A 16,003-nucleotide genomic window follows, 5' to 3' on the forward strand; every position below is an offset into this window, starting at 1 on the left:
AAATTGTAAATGAATGAAATGCGCATGCGTGTTACAAGGCATTATGGGAATTAATCTGACGTCAAAGCACCAATATTGATGTTTTTTTTCTCATTTCATTGATTAATAAATGTATTACAAAACAAAATAGTGTAGTAAGGAAATTGTTTAGCACGTTACATTTCAGGACGTAATAAAGTGGGAGTTCTCACAAACTCAGAAACCTCACATTTTATTATGGCAATGAAGATAGGCTTTAGTCTGGGGGTCTTATTTATTTATTTTATTTTTTATTTCACCTTTATTTAACCAGGTAGGCCAGTTGAGAAACACGTTCTCATTTACAACTGCGACCTGGCCAAGATAAAGCAAAGCAGTGCAACACAAACAACAACACAGAGTTACACATGGAATAAACAAGCGTACAGTCAATACAATAGTGTGTGCAAATGAGGTAAGATTAGGGAGGTAATGCAATAAATAGGCCATAGTGGTGAAGTAATTACAATTTAGCAATTAACACTGGAGTGACAGGTGTGCAGAAGATGAATGTGCAAGTCGAGATACTGGGGTGCAAAGGAGCAAAACATTATAATAATATGGGGATGAGGTAGTTGGATAGGCTATGTACAGGTGCAATGATCTGTGAGCTGCTCTGACAGCTGATGCTGTGAGGGAGAAATTAGTCTCCAGCTTCAGTGATTCGTTCCAGTCATTGGCAGCAGAGAACTGGAAGGAAAGACGACCAAAGAAGGAATTGGCTTTGGGCGTGACCAGTGAGTTATACCTGCTGGAACGCGTTCTACGGGTGGGTGTTGTTATCTTGACCAGTGAGCTGAGATAAGGCAGAGCTTTACCTAGCAAAGACTTATAGATGACCTGGAGTCAGTGGGTCTGGCGACCAATATGTAGCGAGGGCCAGCCGACTAGAGCATATAGATTGATTGCAGTGGTGGATGGTATAAGGGGCTTTGGTGACAAAACGGTTTGCACTGTGATAGACTGCATCCAGTTAGCTGAGTAGAGTATTAGAACCTATTTTGTAAATCACCCGAAGTCAAGGATCGGCAGGATAGTCAGTTTTACGAGGGTATGTTTGGCAGCATGAGTGAAGTATGCTTTGTTGCAAAATAGGAAGCCGATTCTAGATTTAATTTTGGATTGGAGATGCTTAATGTGAGTCTGGCAGGAGAATTTACAGTCTAACTAGACAACTACGTATTTATAGTTGTCCACATATTCTAAGTCAGAACCGTCCAGAGTAGTGATGCTGGACGGGCAGGCAGGTGCGGGTGTAACGGATGTGAAACGGCTAGCTTAGTTAGCGGTGCGCGCTAAATAGCGTTTCAATCGGTGACGTCACTTGCTCTGAGACCTTGAAGTAGTAGTTCCCCTTGCTCTGCAAGGGCCGTGGCTTTTGTGGAGCGATGGGTAACGATGCTTCGAGGGTGACTGTTGTTGATGTGTGCAGAGGGTCCTTGGTTCGCGCCCAGGTATGGGCGAGGGGACGGTCTAAAGTTATATTGTTACACGGGCAGCTATCGGTTGAAGAGCATGTATTTAGTTTTACTTGCATTTAAGAGCAGTTGGAGGCCACGGAAGGAGAGTTGTATGGCATTGAAGCTCGTCTGGAGGTAAGCTAACACAGTGTCCAAAGAAGGGCCAGATGTATACAGAATGGTGTCGTCTTCGTAGAGGTGGTTCAGAGAATCACCAGCAGCAAGCGCGACATCATTGATGTATACAGAGAAAATAGTTGGCCCGAGAATTTAACCCTGTGGCACACCCATAGAGACTGCCAGAGGTCCGGACAATAGGCCCTCCGATTTGACACACTGAACTCTGCCTGAGAAGTAGTTGGTGAACCAGGCAAGGCAGTCATTTAAGAAACCAAGGCTGTTGAGTCTGCTGATAAGAATGTGGTGATTGACAGAGTCGAAAGCCTTGGCCAGGTCAATGAATATGGCTGCACAGTATTGTCTTTTATCGATGGCAGTTATGATATCGTTTAGGACCTTGAGCGTGGCTGAGGTGCACCCATGACTAGCTCGGAAACCAGATTGCATAGCGGAGAAGGTACGTGGAATTCAAAATGGTTGGTGATCTGTTTGTTAACTTGGCTATCGAAGACCTTAGAAAGGCAGGGTAGGTCTGTAGCAGTTTGGGTCTAGAGTGTCTCCCACTTTGAAGAGCGGGATGACCTCGGCAGCTTTTCAAATTTTGGGGATCTCAGACGATACGAAAGAGAGATTGAACATGCTAGTAATAGGGGCTGCAACAATTTCGGCAGATACTTTTAGAAAGAGAGATTCCAGATTGTCTAGCCCAGCTGATTTGTAGGGGTCCAGATTTTGCAACTCTTTCAGAACATCAGCTATCTGGATTTGGGTGAAGGAGAAATGGGGAGTCTTGGGCAAGTTGCTATGGGGGGTGCAGGGCTGTTGACCGTGGTAGGGTTAGCCAGGTGGAAAGCATGGCCAGCCGTCAAAAAATGCTTATTGAAATTCTTAATTATCGTGGATTTATCGGTGGTGACAGTGTTTCCTAGCCTCAGTGCAGTGGGCAGCTGGGAGGAGATGCTCTTATTCTCCATGGACTTCACACCAAATATAGAGTAGCATATGGTCCCTAGGACATATTCTATTTGTTGTCAAAGAGATTTTATTTTGACACTTGCCACAGACACAACTGGAAATATTTAGTAGACCAAATAATTTAATGTGTCAATGATCTCTTCCATCAACATGTCCCCACCAGTCAAGGTTTGTTGCTGCGGCTAGCTGTGGCTGGAACTGCTGGAAGGACATTTTGTTAGATGAAGAAGATTGCAACTGCACCCTAGTCTTTATTGCAGATTACAGTAAAATAAATGATACATTGTGGAAATTGCTTAATTAAACAAACGTTGTCTTTTTATGTATTTTTGTGCATAAGGGATGGGCGAAAGAGTTGGGCGATAAGATATCCAGTGGCAGCAATGAAAAATTTACATAAACTCTAGTTGGCAGTCTCAGATCTAGGATCAGTTTCTCTCTCCCAATCCCAGAAAGTATCCAGTAGGGCGAGAAACACAAAACTAACCTTAGACCAGTAATCTTTGAAAGGTAGCATGATCCCGTGAAAACTCGCGATATTTACGGTTTACAGAGAGGATTTCCCACCATTCTATGCGGTGAGGCAAGGCATCATATGAAAACGGCCATGTCGTGGTGCTAGCAATTTGGTGGAAGAACGAACGGGCAATATTCTTTGTTAGAAGTGTACAAACAGGACTAAATAAAATAGCTAGTTACTTGCCATATACTTTTGTAATATATATTTATTTTCCACACTCAAAGAAAAAGGAAGACGGTATGAGTGGAGGGACGCCCTACATCGGGAGTAAAATTAGCCTAATCTCGAAGGCCGAGATTCGTTATGAAGGAATTTTATACACAATTGACACCGAAAATTCGACTGTTGCTCTCGCCAAAGGTAAGTTAAAACGTATACCTTGCAAAAAAATAAGTCGATAAATTGAAAACACCTCACTTTTTTACTAGTAACGCAATGCAGGCATTTAGTCTGTCACTGTCAAATTGTTCACAATGCTAGTTAGCATAGCTAGTAGTTAGCTTTGTCGAATGCTTAATAATGCTTGTGGCAGGCTAGTTTAAGTTAGCAAAGCTAATTTAGCTATCCCGTTTCACTGCAAACGCCCTGGCCTGTTTCATTCATGTTTTGTTGTTGTATAAATTAGTTGACCGGGTTATAGTTTCAGCCAACTTGCAGGATTAGTTAGCGGTTAATGTGGTGATGGGAAATCAGATCCTGCACGGCGTTTCATTTTGTTAATACTAGACTACAATGAATAGCGGATTATCTGGCAGATAATCAATGATAGTGACACTGTTGTAATCTGTCTCTGTCTGGTATTTGTTTATCCAAAAAGTCCGCTCCTTTGGCACTGAGGACCGCCCTACTGATAGGCCAATTCCACCACGAGATGAAGTCTTCGAGTACATCATCTTCAGAGGGAGTGATATCAAGGACCTGACAGTTTGCGAGCCACCGAAAGCCACCAGCTCCCTGCCTCAGGACCCTGCCATTGTTCAAGTAAGCAGGACATTGCTCTAGTCAATGATTCATTTGTAAATGTATTTGCTTTTTTATGTATTTAATAATAGTTCTGAATGTGGTTCAACATTTTGTTTTACTTCCCCAGTCCTCTATTGGATCCACCAATGCTCCACCCCCATCATTCCAGTCTGTGGGCTCATATGCACCCTTTAGCAGCAGGGCTCCTGTCCCCCCTTACAGCCAGTTTCACCCAAGCCCCCTGGTGTCCCAGCAGTTTGGAGTTGTTGGTGGAGGTTGGTACATTCATCTTGTTGCTTCGCCATTCTATCATCTCTGAGATGTCTGAAATGAAGAATAATCTTGAAAGCTCTTGTATTGTCAGTGTGTAATGCAATGCTGTTGGAACTAGTACTTTTTTTCTTTAGCATATCTGCCTCTCAATATAATACAAATTTATGTGGTATGTTGCTTGCAGTTAACATCAGTGGAGCACTGCACTTCTTGCATTATTATAATCACATCCCTGCCTAGCCTTTGATCACTCAGTTCCATTACAGTACACAAGTAATTGGATGATGGTGTCTTCTGTATGGGGGAGTTTTTTAAAATTAAGAAATCCAACACTCGGTCTGAACATTAGCATGCATCACTTGCGGTACAGTTTTGGAAGCATAAGGGTTTTATCTTTCATATCAGAGAGAAATGATTAAAGAAAAGGTTACATTTATGGGGTTAGTGCTCCCATACGGACATATCTCCATGTTACAGCGCGTGTTTACGGAAGACAGAGATCTAGCATGCTCCAAACACCTGTGTGTAACCGAAGAAGGCTGCCAGAAACGTGTCACTGAAAAATACCGTTGGCTTCAACTGTGATAAAGCTGGTTAAAACAGCAAGTGTGTATTTTGCAGCTGTGATTTTTTTTTTGAAGGTGAAGTGCTTTATGGTTCTAGAACTGTATCGCAGTTTAGAATACATTAATGTTTAAATTGAGTGTTTGGGGCTCCCGAGTGGCGCAGTGGTCTAAAGCACTACATTGCATGCAGTAGTGCTGGAGGCGTTACTACAGTCCCGGCTTCATATCCCGGACTGTGCCACAACCGGCCGTGGTCAGGTGTCCCATAGGACGGCGCACAATTGTCAGGTTAAGGGAGGGTTTGGCCGGTGGGGCTTTACTTGGCTCATCGCGCTCTAGCGACTCCTTGTGGCTGGTCAGGTGCCTGCGGGCTGACTCCATATGCCAGTTGAACTGTGTTTCCTCTGACACATTGGTGCGGCTGGCTTCTGTGTTAAGCTGTCGAGCGCGGTTAAGTGGGTCAGGTTTTGGAGGAGGCATGTCTCCACCTTCGCCTCTCCCGAGCCCGTTGGGGAGCTGCAGCAATGAGCCAAGATTGAATAATTAGGGAGTAAAAAGGGCTCAAATAAAAACTAAAAATGGTTTGTGTGTATGTATATGTTGGCTGCTAGAGCCAGTCTTCCTTTGAATATATCATATACGGTCCTTGGACCTTATAGGAGTAATGGTAGGCTCCTTAAGAGTACATCTTGGGCTAACCCCTGCCTTGTCCTCTAGGTCGCACCAGTCCCCAGCTGGACCCTCTGAGGAAGAGCCCTTCCCTGGAGCAGGCAGTGCAGACTTCCCCCACCACTGCCCCTGCACCAGTGGGACAAAGGAGCCCAGCTGGCCCACCAGCCAGGCCCATCACTACGCCAGGCAACCAGAAGCCCCCAGACATCCTGGAACAGAGAAGGGGTGAGGCTGTAGCCAGGCTTGGCCTGAATATCTACAATACACTGCTGTCACACAGACTAGTCTATATTGCCTGTTTAGAACAATTGCTTGATCACCTAGCTCTAAGTGAAGCACCTGGCCATATGGCTTTCTAGTTTAGAATAATGTTGTACTTGACTGATATGCCCAAATAATTGTGAGTTTGGTCCTTTTATTTTGTACTGTTTAGGCCCTGAGGTTCAGAAAATAACCAGACCAGATTCTGAGCACGGTGGTGGTGACAACCGGAATAACCGTCAATGTGGTGAGTTGGTTCTCATTAAACTACCAGTGTACTTGTTAACCTGTTAAAACTCTCGCCCTAGCTTCTGTTGTATACTGCCTTACTGGTATTAATGTGTCCATGTTTTTCTGTCAAGATAAGATCTACATGGATTCAAATAAATTATCATCTAAACGCTGCTTTATTGTCGGACTCTGCTGTCCTGTCTTCCCAGCCGGTGGTCCTCCCCCTCAGCGCCGTGGTCGTGGAGGTGGTCACCGTGGAAGAGGCCGCTTCAACCCACTCCGGGACGGTCCCATGAAATTTGATCAGGACTTTGACTTTGAGACTGCCAACGCTCAGTTCAACAAGGAGGAGATTGAAAAAGAGTTTCAGAACAAACTCAAACTGAAAGGTAGTATTTGTAATTATTATAGCATGTTCCATGCAGCAGTTATGTCATGGCCTAGCCTGGGTTCCTACCTGAAATCCCAGGCTGCCACTGTTTTGGAACTTGTGGATATTTTATGTACTCTTTGTATCCTCTTAGCTTAATCCAAATTTATGAAGAAAATTGTTTACCCCCTTTTAATTGTCTAACATAGATGACAGGCCTGATAAAGCAGAGAAGGCTCTTAATGGAGATGAGAAGGCAGATTCTGGAGTGGAGACACAGAACAGTGAAGGCAATGCTGAAGAAGAGGAACCTGTGGTGGCCAGCGTTTACTATGACAAAACTAAGTCCTTCTTTGACAACATTTCTTCTGATGATACAAGGCATGTCCCTTTTGCTCTCTTGACCAATTTTTGTATTTTTATTTATGTGCTTTGTGGTATTGTTAGTCTCATACTAATGGAAATCCAAAGCATGTCGGTAGGTTCGTCTTTGGCATTAAAGGTCTCATTTTGTATTTACAGGAAAGCAGCTGAGCGATCTGGAGGTTCAGGATTCCCAAGGAGGCAGACTTGGGCTGAGGAGAGGAGGATGAATTCGGAGACCTTTGGCATCCCACTGAGGCACAACCGAGGCCGGGGAGGCTTCAGAGGAAGTCGTGGCGGCATGGGCTTCCGTGGGGGCAGAGGGCGTGCCATGAGCAGAGGTTCCTTTGGACCCCCCCGCGGGGCCCCACCCGGCTTCAGGGGAGGATTCCGAGGAGGCAGCAGAGGTGGCCGGGAGTTTGTTGAATATGAATACAGGGTAAATCTTTCCTTACCATTTTTGTTTTCACCACATTTAAAATTGGTTGTTGGTGATTTTTATTATTCAAAAGTTAAATGTACATGTGCACACACAACAAAGGACAAGACAACCTAACATCGCACTTATGATGCAAGTGAAGTTCCATATGATGCAAGTCTTTGTCTCCATATTAAAGGCTGGTTGTGTGTTCACAAGTCTAAACATGTTTTGCTTTATTCCAGAAGGATAACAAAGTGGCCGCGTAGTGCACCAGAAAGACGGATCCACCAAGAATTGTAGCCCTTCATGGTCCAGAAATATTTGTCCAAAATAATGAACATACTCTGTAAATTTGCCACCAGCACTGGGGTTGACTGCTTGATTTAAACGGGTGTGAATGCAGCTTCTTTACAAATTTCTTTTTTTTTTCTCTGAAAAATACAACAAAGGAATGTGTGCTTTTGAAAATGTATCCAGTAATCAGAGGGACAAGAACTTGTGTAAATACTGTACTGCAGTGGAATTATTCAGTATTTTTGCATCTATTTGAGTTTCTTACTAAAATTGTATTTGATAATGTTCTGTTGTGTAAAGATGTATGCAGAAGAATGCTGATACTGTGAGTACTTTGATCCCTGAAAATAGCTTTATTTTTTGGATATATCCTGCAATTTAACTTAGGAGCACTAAAATGCTACATAGTCTGCCGGGTCACAGTTTTTGTTTTTTATATTCTCCTAGTCTCTCAGTAGCCATTTATCCTGTGTTTTGACGTTCTGCTGTACTTTGCCAAGTTTCTTAGTCAGAGAAGCTCTTGTGGTGTTCCTGCTAAAAGACTAAAATGTAAATGTTCTTGGGGTACATCAAGTAGATAAGTGGTTTAAATCATAGGCTCACTTTTTTTGTAGAGATCCTGCCTTCAAATTAAGGTAGTCAGTTCACACCTTTAACATAAGCTATTTATACAAGATTGGAGTAGGTCGGACATCCTGAAAACACTTTGTATTATGGAGCATTTTCAGTAATCGGGATCATTAGTTTTATAATCATATTGAAGGAATGTATTTTCTACTGCATCATGCTGTTATTTCTGCCCCAAAGATATTGTGTGGTTGCCACTTAACTTCTGGTTTTAGAAATGCATATGAAATGAACTGATTCAGAGCTGTTGGGAAGTTTTCTCTACCCCCTCTAATAATGCCCAGTGTATCCCAACATCCGCTAATGCTGGTTGCCAACTACAGGTCGTGTTGGAAAGGACTGCAGTCTGTGATTCAGTGATGGCGTGCGAAGCACATATTTGCTCTGGCATATTTTTGTTAAATGTCGTGTTGGTGACTATTGCTCTTTACTGTAGTCAAGGGAGGCTTTTCTGCAACAATAATGACTGAACTTGGATCATCAGTCATTAGAAATGTCTATCTAGCCTTCTCCATCTACCCAGTGCTTGAATATGAGTTGAATTAACTGCCATGTTTTAACTAGCTGCTTAACAAGTGTCTATAGAGTTAAGTCATTGTTGACCTCTAAATGTTTGCCCTGCAAGAGAAGATGGCTGGTTCTGACTTAGACTGCTGTGTAAGCAGATTGGTCTTGTCCGCAGTATGGAATGGGACTGGGAGCATTGGGCTACTTATTCTGTTTCAAAACAATTTGCAGTTCAAGTGTTACTGATGTATGTTAACATTTTTCTAGCAGACTGTCTTTACTTGATCTATTGGCATGCTTGCCCTTGTATTGTGTTGCATCTAAAACAACAATCTAGTGTGCTCAACTCTAAACCGAAAGATGCTGGTGTTTTTGTTTTTCAGTCTCCCTAATGCAACTTCAGTGGGGAAAAAATGAAGTCTCATTCACCAGCTGTATGGACTGCGTAGTAGCCTTGCACAGAAGGGATTCTCATGCAAGCTTGTTCTGAAAAAAGAAATTGAGAACTGCCCATCTATTTGTTGAAGTGACAAAATATGTTGGAGAGTAAGGGCTGTATAACGTAGGAAAAATATTCATATTCAGCAATAATATTCTGCACAGCTAGGGTTGGGTATAGATTTATTTTTAAGTCCAACCACTAAGTTTACATGAGGCTGAAGGAAACAAATGAAATTCACTTGTTGGAAGAAGTTCGATACAAGAAAAGTAGTGTAGTTACTCCAGGCCTTAAAACCAATCTACTAAGCTTCTGGAAGAATGCCTAGTGATCAAATTCCAGCATTTGTAATAAACCGCATCTGTGCTCTAAGCTTGCTATATTTGTCCCTTTCCCCATGCTTGGGGAAGTCTATTGAGCATGGTCTATTGTCCAGTGCTAGCAGTTTGGAGGATTATCCATAAAATCGCACCTCTGGAAAAGATTCAGATTTTTTTAATGGGATATTTTCTTTTTACGTATAAGATACAGGGATGTGAACTGGATGTTTAAACCAGCAGAGAATGGGGTTGGATTGTTTCAGATATTCTCACTTTTTGCCAGTATGTTTGGGAGTGAAGGAAGGGGGGGTTATGTATTTATCTTTAAATTGACCTACAGTATGATGACAATATGTAACATGTACTATTTGAAAACACTACAAAATAAACCTGATCTAGATCATTAAAAATGTTGGGCAACTAGGCCAATATATCCTGTAGTTAATAAATGTGCAGTTTTACTCAATTGTTGTACAGGTTGATAATACAGAGCAATGCATGGCAGCCTTATTAGCCTTGTAGGAATCACCCTGATCTTTGAGCTTGCGAGATCAAGATGGCTTGTGCGAGGCTATGGCAGCCTTGCCTTGTGATAAAACACAAAATAGTGACTCCGAACAAGGATTATACACATGAGCCTGGGCAGTTGCAATAACCACGTCGGTGTCAGGTCCAGAGCTAATTTGAGATTTCAAACAGTGCATATTACCTACATATTACTGTAGCGTTTTGACTACATGAGTTACTCCTTCCGAACTCTGGAATAATAAAGCCAGATATTGTTTATAAATAAAGCAGTTGAACATCATGGTGTACTTCAATTGGGCTGCCCTATGCAGACAGGTTTTTACTCCAGATAAAAAATAAACAATTGTTCAATAACCATTTCCTTGTTTTTATTATACTGATAGTCAAGAGTTGCCTTCCAAGAATTGTGGACACTGCATGTTCTACACTACTCAGTTCACATATTTTTCAAGATTTTACGAGAAATGTAATTATTGCCTTCTACCAAACCTTCCATGCTCATAGCATTTTTGTATGTCCATGTTTTATAATTACTCTTTAGGGCTCTGACTTCAGTTACTATTTGAAATATGTTTATGGTCTTTTCTAGAGAAGGAGGAACATGTATATGTAGTTTGGATATCTATTTGAGTTAATTTTATAGACATGCTTCTGTGGAAAGCATTGGGTTGAGTTTTTCTGAAGTTTCAGTAGTTTGTTTACAAACATTAGATTTTGACATGCGCACTAGCACGGGCCTTGACTGTTTTTTTTCACTTCACTCCCTAGCTACTTCTCATCCTACTCCTTTCCAACAACTGGATAGATGAAAGCGATATAGCGGAAGCTATGTGCCCAAGAACACTAAGGTAACCTGCCTAAACGACTACCGATCCGTAGCACTCACGTCTGTAGCCATGAAGTGCTTCGAAAGGCTTCTCATGGCTCATCATTAACCCAGGAAACCTAGACCCACTCCAATTTGCATAGCGCCCCAACAGATCCACAGATGACGCGATCTCTATTGCACTCCACACTGCCTTTTCCCACCTAAACAAAAGAAACCTATGTGAGAATGCTATTCATTGACTCAGCTCAGCGTTCAACACCATAGTGCCCTCAAAGCTCATCAATTAGCTAATGGCCCTTGGACTAAACACCTCCCTCTGCAACTGGACTTCCTGACGGGCCACCCCCAGGTGGTAAGGATAGGTAACAACACATCCGCCACGCTGATCCTCAACACAGGGGCCCCTCCTGTACTCCTTGTTCACTCATGACTGCATGGCCAGGCATGACTCCCAACACATTAAGTTTGCCGATGACACAACAAGACAGCCTATAGGGAGGTCAGAGACCTGGCCGTGTGGTGCCAGGACAACAACCTCTCCCTCAATGTGATCAAGACTAAGGAGATGATTGTGGACTACAGGAAAAAGAGGACCGAGAGCTTCAAGTTCCTTGGTGTCTACATCCCCAACAAACTAACATGGTCCAAGCACACCAAGACAGTCGTGAAGAGGACACGACATTACCTACTCCCCGTCAGGAGACTGAAAAGATTTGGCACGGCTCCTCAGATCCTCAAAAGGTTCTACTGCTGCACCATCACTGCCTGGTATGGCAACTTCCTGCCATCCAGGACCTCTATACCAGGTGGTGTCAGAGGAAGGCCCCAAGACTCCAGCCACCCTAGTCATAGACTGTTCTCTATGCTTCCGCACTGCAAGCAGTATCGGAGTGCCAGGTCTAGGTCCAAGAGGCTTCTAAACAGCTTCAACCCCTGAGCCATAAGACTCCTGAACACCTAATCAAATGGCACCCAGACTATTTATATAGCCCCCCACCCCCTTTAAGCCGGTGCTACTCTCGGTTGTTATCATCTATGCATAGTCACTTTAATAACTCTACCTACATGTACATATAACCTCAACCAAACGGTGCCCCAGCGCATTGACTCTGTACCAGTACCCACTGTATACAGTCTCGCTATTGTTATTTTACTGCTGCTCTTTAATTACTTGTTACTTTTATTACTTATTCTTATCCGTATTTTTTTTAACTGCATTGTTGGTTAGGGGGTCGTAAGCAAGCATTTCACTGTAAGGTCGACACCTGTTGAATTCGGCGCATGTGACTAATACAATTTGATTTGATCAATTAGCCTATCCACAGGTTAGCAGGATCCTCAGGGTGACAAGTGACAAGGGACGATGGATTGAAATTGAACTGGTACATTTTCGACTAAGAAATAAACGAAAATCCGTTTCCACTAGTTACCACAGCCGCAAAGTCATGATGGCTATATCGTAAAAAATCATAAAAACAAACATTGACTTTTGGTTCATAATTTAAGGTTTGGGTTAGGTTTAAAATTAGTGGTTAAGAAGATAAATTGTAGAAATGGGCGGGGTTTATGACTTCGTGGCTGTGGTAAGGTGACGACCGAAAATCCCAGGCAGTACGAGCAAAGATGGTGGATGTCCTCTAGCTAGCTAATATTAGCCCAGTCGTAGTCACAGCCACTGTCTAACGTTTGTCATTCAATGTAACTCAAAATGTCTGTTGCTTTTGTACCGAAAAGACATAGAGGAAAAGCTCAGATCAACCAAGAAACCATCCAAAGAGTAAGTAACGTTAGCTATCAGTTTGTTATGTTAATCTGTGTAGCATTTAGCTAGAATGTTTACAACTGTGTCTAGCTCATTAGCTAGCTGTACAGCTGGTTTGTTATTTGGCCTACATTCTATCATACAAGGTGGTAGCTTCGGTAAACAAGTTTCCAGCTGTGTTAAAAGTTTTTCATATTTTCCAACTTTCAGTTACTGGACGAAAATGACCAGCTGGTAAGGTGCATCACAGAGTACATGCAAAAAGGACGCGCAATGGAATGTGTACAGTAAGTTCAACTTCATCCATATCTATGTGTTATTTCCCCTAGAGTTGGTGACGTCAACCCTTCTCCTGGAGCTATTGGGTTTGCAGGTTTTTAACCAGCTCTATATAAACACACCCGATTCAGAGTGGTGGAGTGTTCTAAGGCACTGCATCTCAGTGCAAGATGTCACTACAGTCCCTGGTTCGAATCCAGGCTGTATCACATCTGGCCGTGATTGGGAGTCCCATAGGGTGGTGTACAATTGGCCCAGCATTGTAAATAAGAATGTGTTCTTAACAGACTTGCTGTTATCTATGCATAGTTACTTTAACCCTACCAACATGCACATCGACTAACCTGTAACCCCGCACATTGACTCAGTAAAATATTTACTTAAAGTAAAAATAGTAACTCTTAACTGCATTGTTGGTTAAGGGCTTGTAAGTAAGCATCTCATGGTAAGGTGTACACCTGTGACAAATACAATTAAGTTCCTGATGAGTAAATAATTATGGTAGGGCTGGAATAGGGTTGGCCTCCCTGCTGTGTTTTAACTACCATACTGTAAACAACTTTTTCTCCACCAGATATCAACAGATCTTGCACCGCAACATTGTTTACCTGGGAACCATAGCAGACGCCAGCCAAACTTGGCTCCAACCACAAACGTATGTTTTGTCCCTCAATGAAAATGCAACCAGCTACATTCATTGCTTGACCATTGTTTTGTTTGTCGATGTTAACCAGTGACGGGTTGCAAATTGACTCAGATTCCAATTTTCAGATCCCCACCAATGGAGAGGCACCAACATTGACATCCCAGAATGGACATAAAGCCATCATACATAATAGGCAATTTCCTCTGAATTGATTCACATCTATCATTTTATTGAAAATAAATGTTGCTATTTTTTTCCTGACCCCTACTGCTGTAAAGTAACACAAGGTGCATTTAATAATTGAGTTTGGGCATATTGAGCTTTCGCAGAATATTATCATTACACCCAACAGGTCAGTTCGTGGGCAAGTCACCACCAGCATTGTGAAGTTTGAAATACACTACTAGGGGTAGCCTTGGACAATGGCTATTATATTACTGACAAGGGTTGCAGTTCAGTGGACTTAAGGTAAAAGATGTTACAGCAAAGTTCTGACTTCAAGCCTGCTAGTTAAAACTAGATGTACAACAGCCTACTAGGCAGCCTGTCACCCCTCAAATAAAAGGATCATGCATGGAGTCATAGAAAATAACACTATTCAATTGCTAGTAATTTTTATTCATTTTTGTTGCATTGCTGATACACTTGGGAAGATTCAGTTGCCAGCTCAAGAGAACAAGAAGCCAAGCAGTCCCCCTTCATATCTTCTGTCAGGGTTACTTTTTTGTAGATGCCACAGCTAAAATATGCTAACGGTTACAGTCCAAGGTCTTTAAAGATGTAAAAAAAAAAAAAAGGCAGCAAAAGTTTGGGAAATAACAGACAATGCAACAAACCCTATATTTTGATTGTGCAAAGCACAACTAAAAAGATATTTATACAGCAAACATCTCTGTAAACATGGTATGTTAGTTTTCAGAAAACATTGTGTCATTTCATAAATACAGGCAACATTGGCATCTGCAAACATCAAAAAGTTAACATTCTGGGCCTTTAAATACAGCCCGTAGCCATAGAAACTGAAGTAACATGGGCAAAAAAAAAAATACCCTACACAATGTTTTAGTGTTTATAATGGCATATTTGGTAACCTTTATAGATATGGTGTCGTTAAACTCTGAACTAAAGAAATGAATGTGCCTTCGCATCTTGGGGGGGGGGGGGGGGGGATTGTGTTAAGTAACATACAGTAATTGTAGAACATGTAAGAAAATACAAAAATAAGATTAATACTGTCAATATTTGTACATGAAAATATTGTATTTTAAAGGAACAAACAGGTTTGAGTTAGTGTCATTCTGAAGTGAACTGCCAATCGGGAAAAGGAAATGAATGCGCTTTTTGATCATAAAGACTTTCCCTAATGCTCTAGGGCTCGTAACTTTATTAATGATCAATATAATAAACTGACTTCTCTTCAGCACCATTTATCTTCTGAACAACACTTTGGTTGGAAAATAATATTATGCAAGTGCTATTAATACCAACATGGCACATAGTTACTGCTATATATCTTTTACTCTTGTCAGTTGTTGAAAAAGTAGTATTTTTTTTTCAATTACACCTCTGCAATGATTATAATATTTATGCTGAGCCTGCTCAAAGCCTCTTAATAAAAAGTAGTAAATTATTATTTATATTTCAACTTCAGTAATTTACAAGCTATGGAACAGTAGATGTTAGCTGTAGTCTGAGTCATCTTACATGAGATTTGGCAGTTACAGCTATGTAGACAGTATACAATTATGGGGAAAACTGGAGTGCCTTGTTTAGAGCCCACCCCCTAAAATCTTATCCCGTACACATTTTCAGAAGGAGAAGAAAAGTGGATGATGGCCGTGCATGTTTCAAGCTCGTCTGAGGAAACAGTATAAACTTTATCTGGCAGACTAAATGCTGCCAGGATGACATGCATTGCTTACAGCTTTTACATGGCAGTTTAGAATGTCTTTTTCAAATAGGGGGTGTTTGAAATGGGAAAATACATACAAAATGTTAAGTCAGTATGAACAATGCAATTTTGCCTGAAAACACATACAAAATGTTAAGCCAGTATGAACAATGCAATTTTGCCTGAAAACACATACTTAGACTGTTCAATTGAATGGTTAGGGCAACATTACTAATGGTCACAGCAGAACTTGCTTCAGAAATACAGCTACAGGTATTCTACCATGCCAATGGACTCATTTGTTTAGTCTGTATCAGTACTGGTTAAGGTAAGAGGGCCTGTGCTCATGTTTGATGGGGAAGGATTTAAAGCCCTTGCTGATGGGTTTGTGCTGCTGTTGCTGCTGCTGGGTGAAGTGAGAGAAGCCAGAGGAGATCCCGGTGGAGGGAGGGCAGTCACTGGCAGTGGACCACACCGGAGACTGCAACATCTGCATGGAATCACTCCATTGGCTGGAAGGGATGTTCATCTGGTACAGGGAAGAGCTTGGATTGGGCATGGTGTTGTGTTGAGTGTGAGTGGAGTGCTGCCATGGGGCCTTCGGCGGCCAAGTTTTAGTTTTGCTTTCCTGTGGAGTAGAATAGATGGAAATGGGAGTTGATCAATAC

At 42.0% G+C, this 16,003-nt stretch overlaps 3 protein-coding genes across 5 annotated transcripts in view; 2 read left to right on the forward strand and 1 right to left on the reverse strand.

Moving 5' to 3' along the window:
- Positions 1-3,111: 3,111 nt before the first annotated feature.
- On the forward strand, positions 3,112-10,285 carry LOC109884759 (protein LSM14 homolog A). 2 transcript variants are annotated; one of them, XM_020476678.2, is made up of 9 exons: positions 3,112-3,453; positions 3,911-4,074; positions 4,184-4,331; positions 5,613-5,792; positions 6,001-6,075; positions 6,269-6,448; positions 6,639-6,810; positions 6,952-7,231; positions 7,456-10,283. In XM_020476678.2, exons 1-9 carry the CDS (start codon positions 3,333-3,335, stop codon positions 7,477-7,479), a joined length of 1,344 nt encoding a protein of 447 aa, XP_020332267.1. In that variant the 5' UTR covers positions 3,112-3,332; the 3' UTR covers positions 7,480-10,283. The 2 variants fall into 2 exon arrangements, with proteins under 2 accessions (XP_020332267.1, XP_020332268.1); XM_020476679.2 differs by having other exon boundaries at positions 3,142-3,453; positions 7,459-10,285.
- Positions 10,286-12,349: 2,064 nt separating this feature from the next.
- On the forward strand, positions 12,350-14,260 carry ss18l2 (ss18, like 2). The gene is made up of 4 exons (XM_020476682.2): positions 12,350-12,534; positions 12,730-12,806; positions 13,373-13,453; positions 13,570-14,260. The coding sequence occupies exons 1-4, from the start codon at positions 12,466-12,468 to the stop codon at positions 13,598-13,600; spliced, it is 258 nt and encodes an 85-aa protein (XP_020332271.1). The 5' UTR covers positions 12,350-12,465; the 3' UTR covers positions 13,601-14,260.
- Positions 14,042-16,003, reverse strand: part of LOC109884758 (uncharacterized protein KIAA0355) — a 44,523-nt gene continuing 42,561 nt past the window's right edge. For both annotated transcript variants that reach the window (XM_031831205.1, XM_031831206.1), the window contains one exon: positions 14,042-15,963. In XM_031831205.1, the coding sequence (XP_031687065.1) occupies positions 15,649-15,963 (315 nt within the window). In that variant the 3' untranslated portion in view covers positions 14,042-15,648. The remainder of the gene's footprint in view (positions 15,964-16,003) is intronic.

This window comes from Oncorhynchus kisutch, linkage group LG8 (genome assembly GCF_002021735.2).
Source record: "Oncorhynchus kisutch isolate 150728-3 linkage group LG8, Okis_V2, whole genome shotgun sequence".
NCBI lineage: Eukaryota > Metazoa > Chordata > Actinopteri > Salmoniformes > Salmonidae > Oncorhynchus > Oncorhynchus kisutch.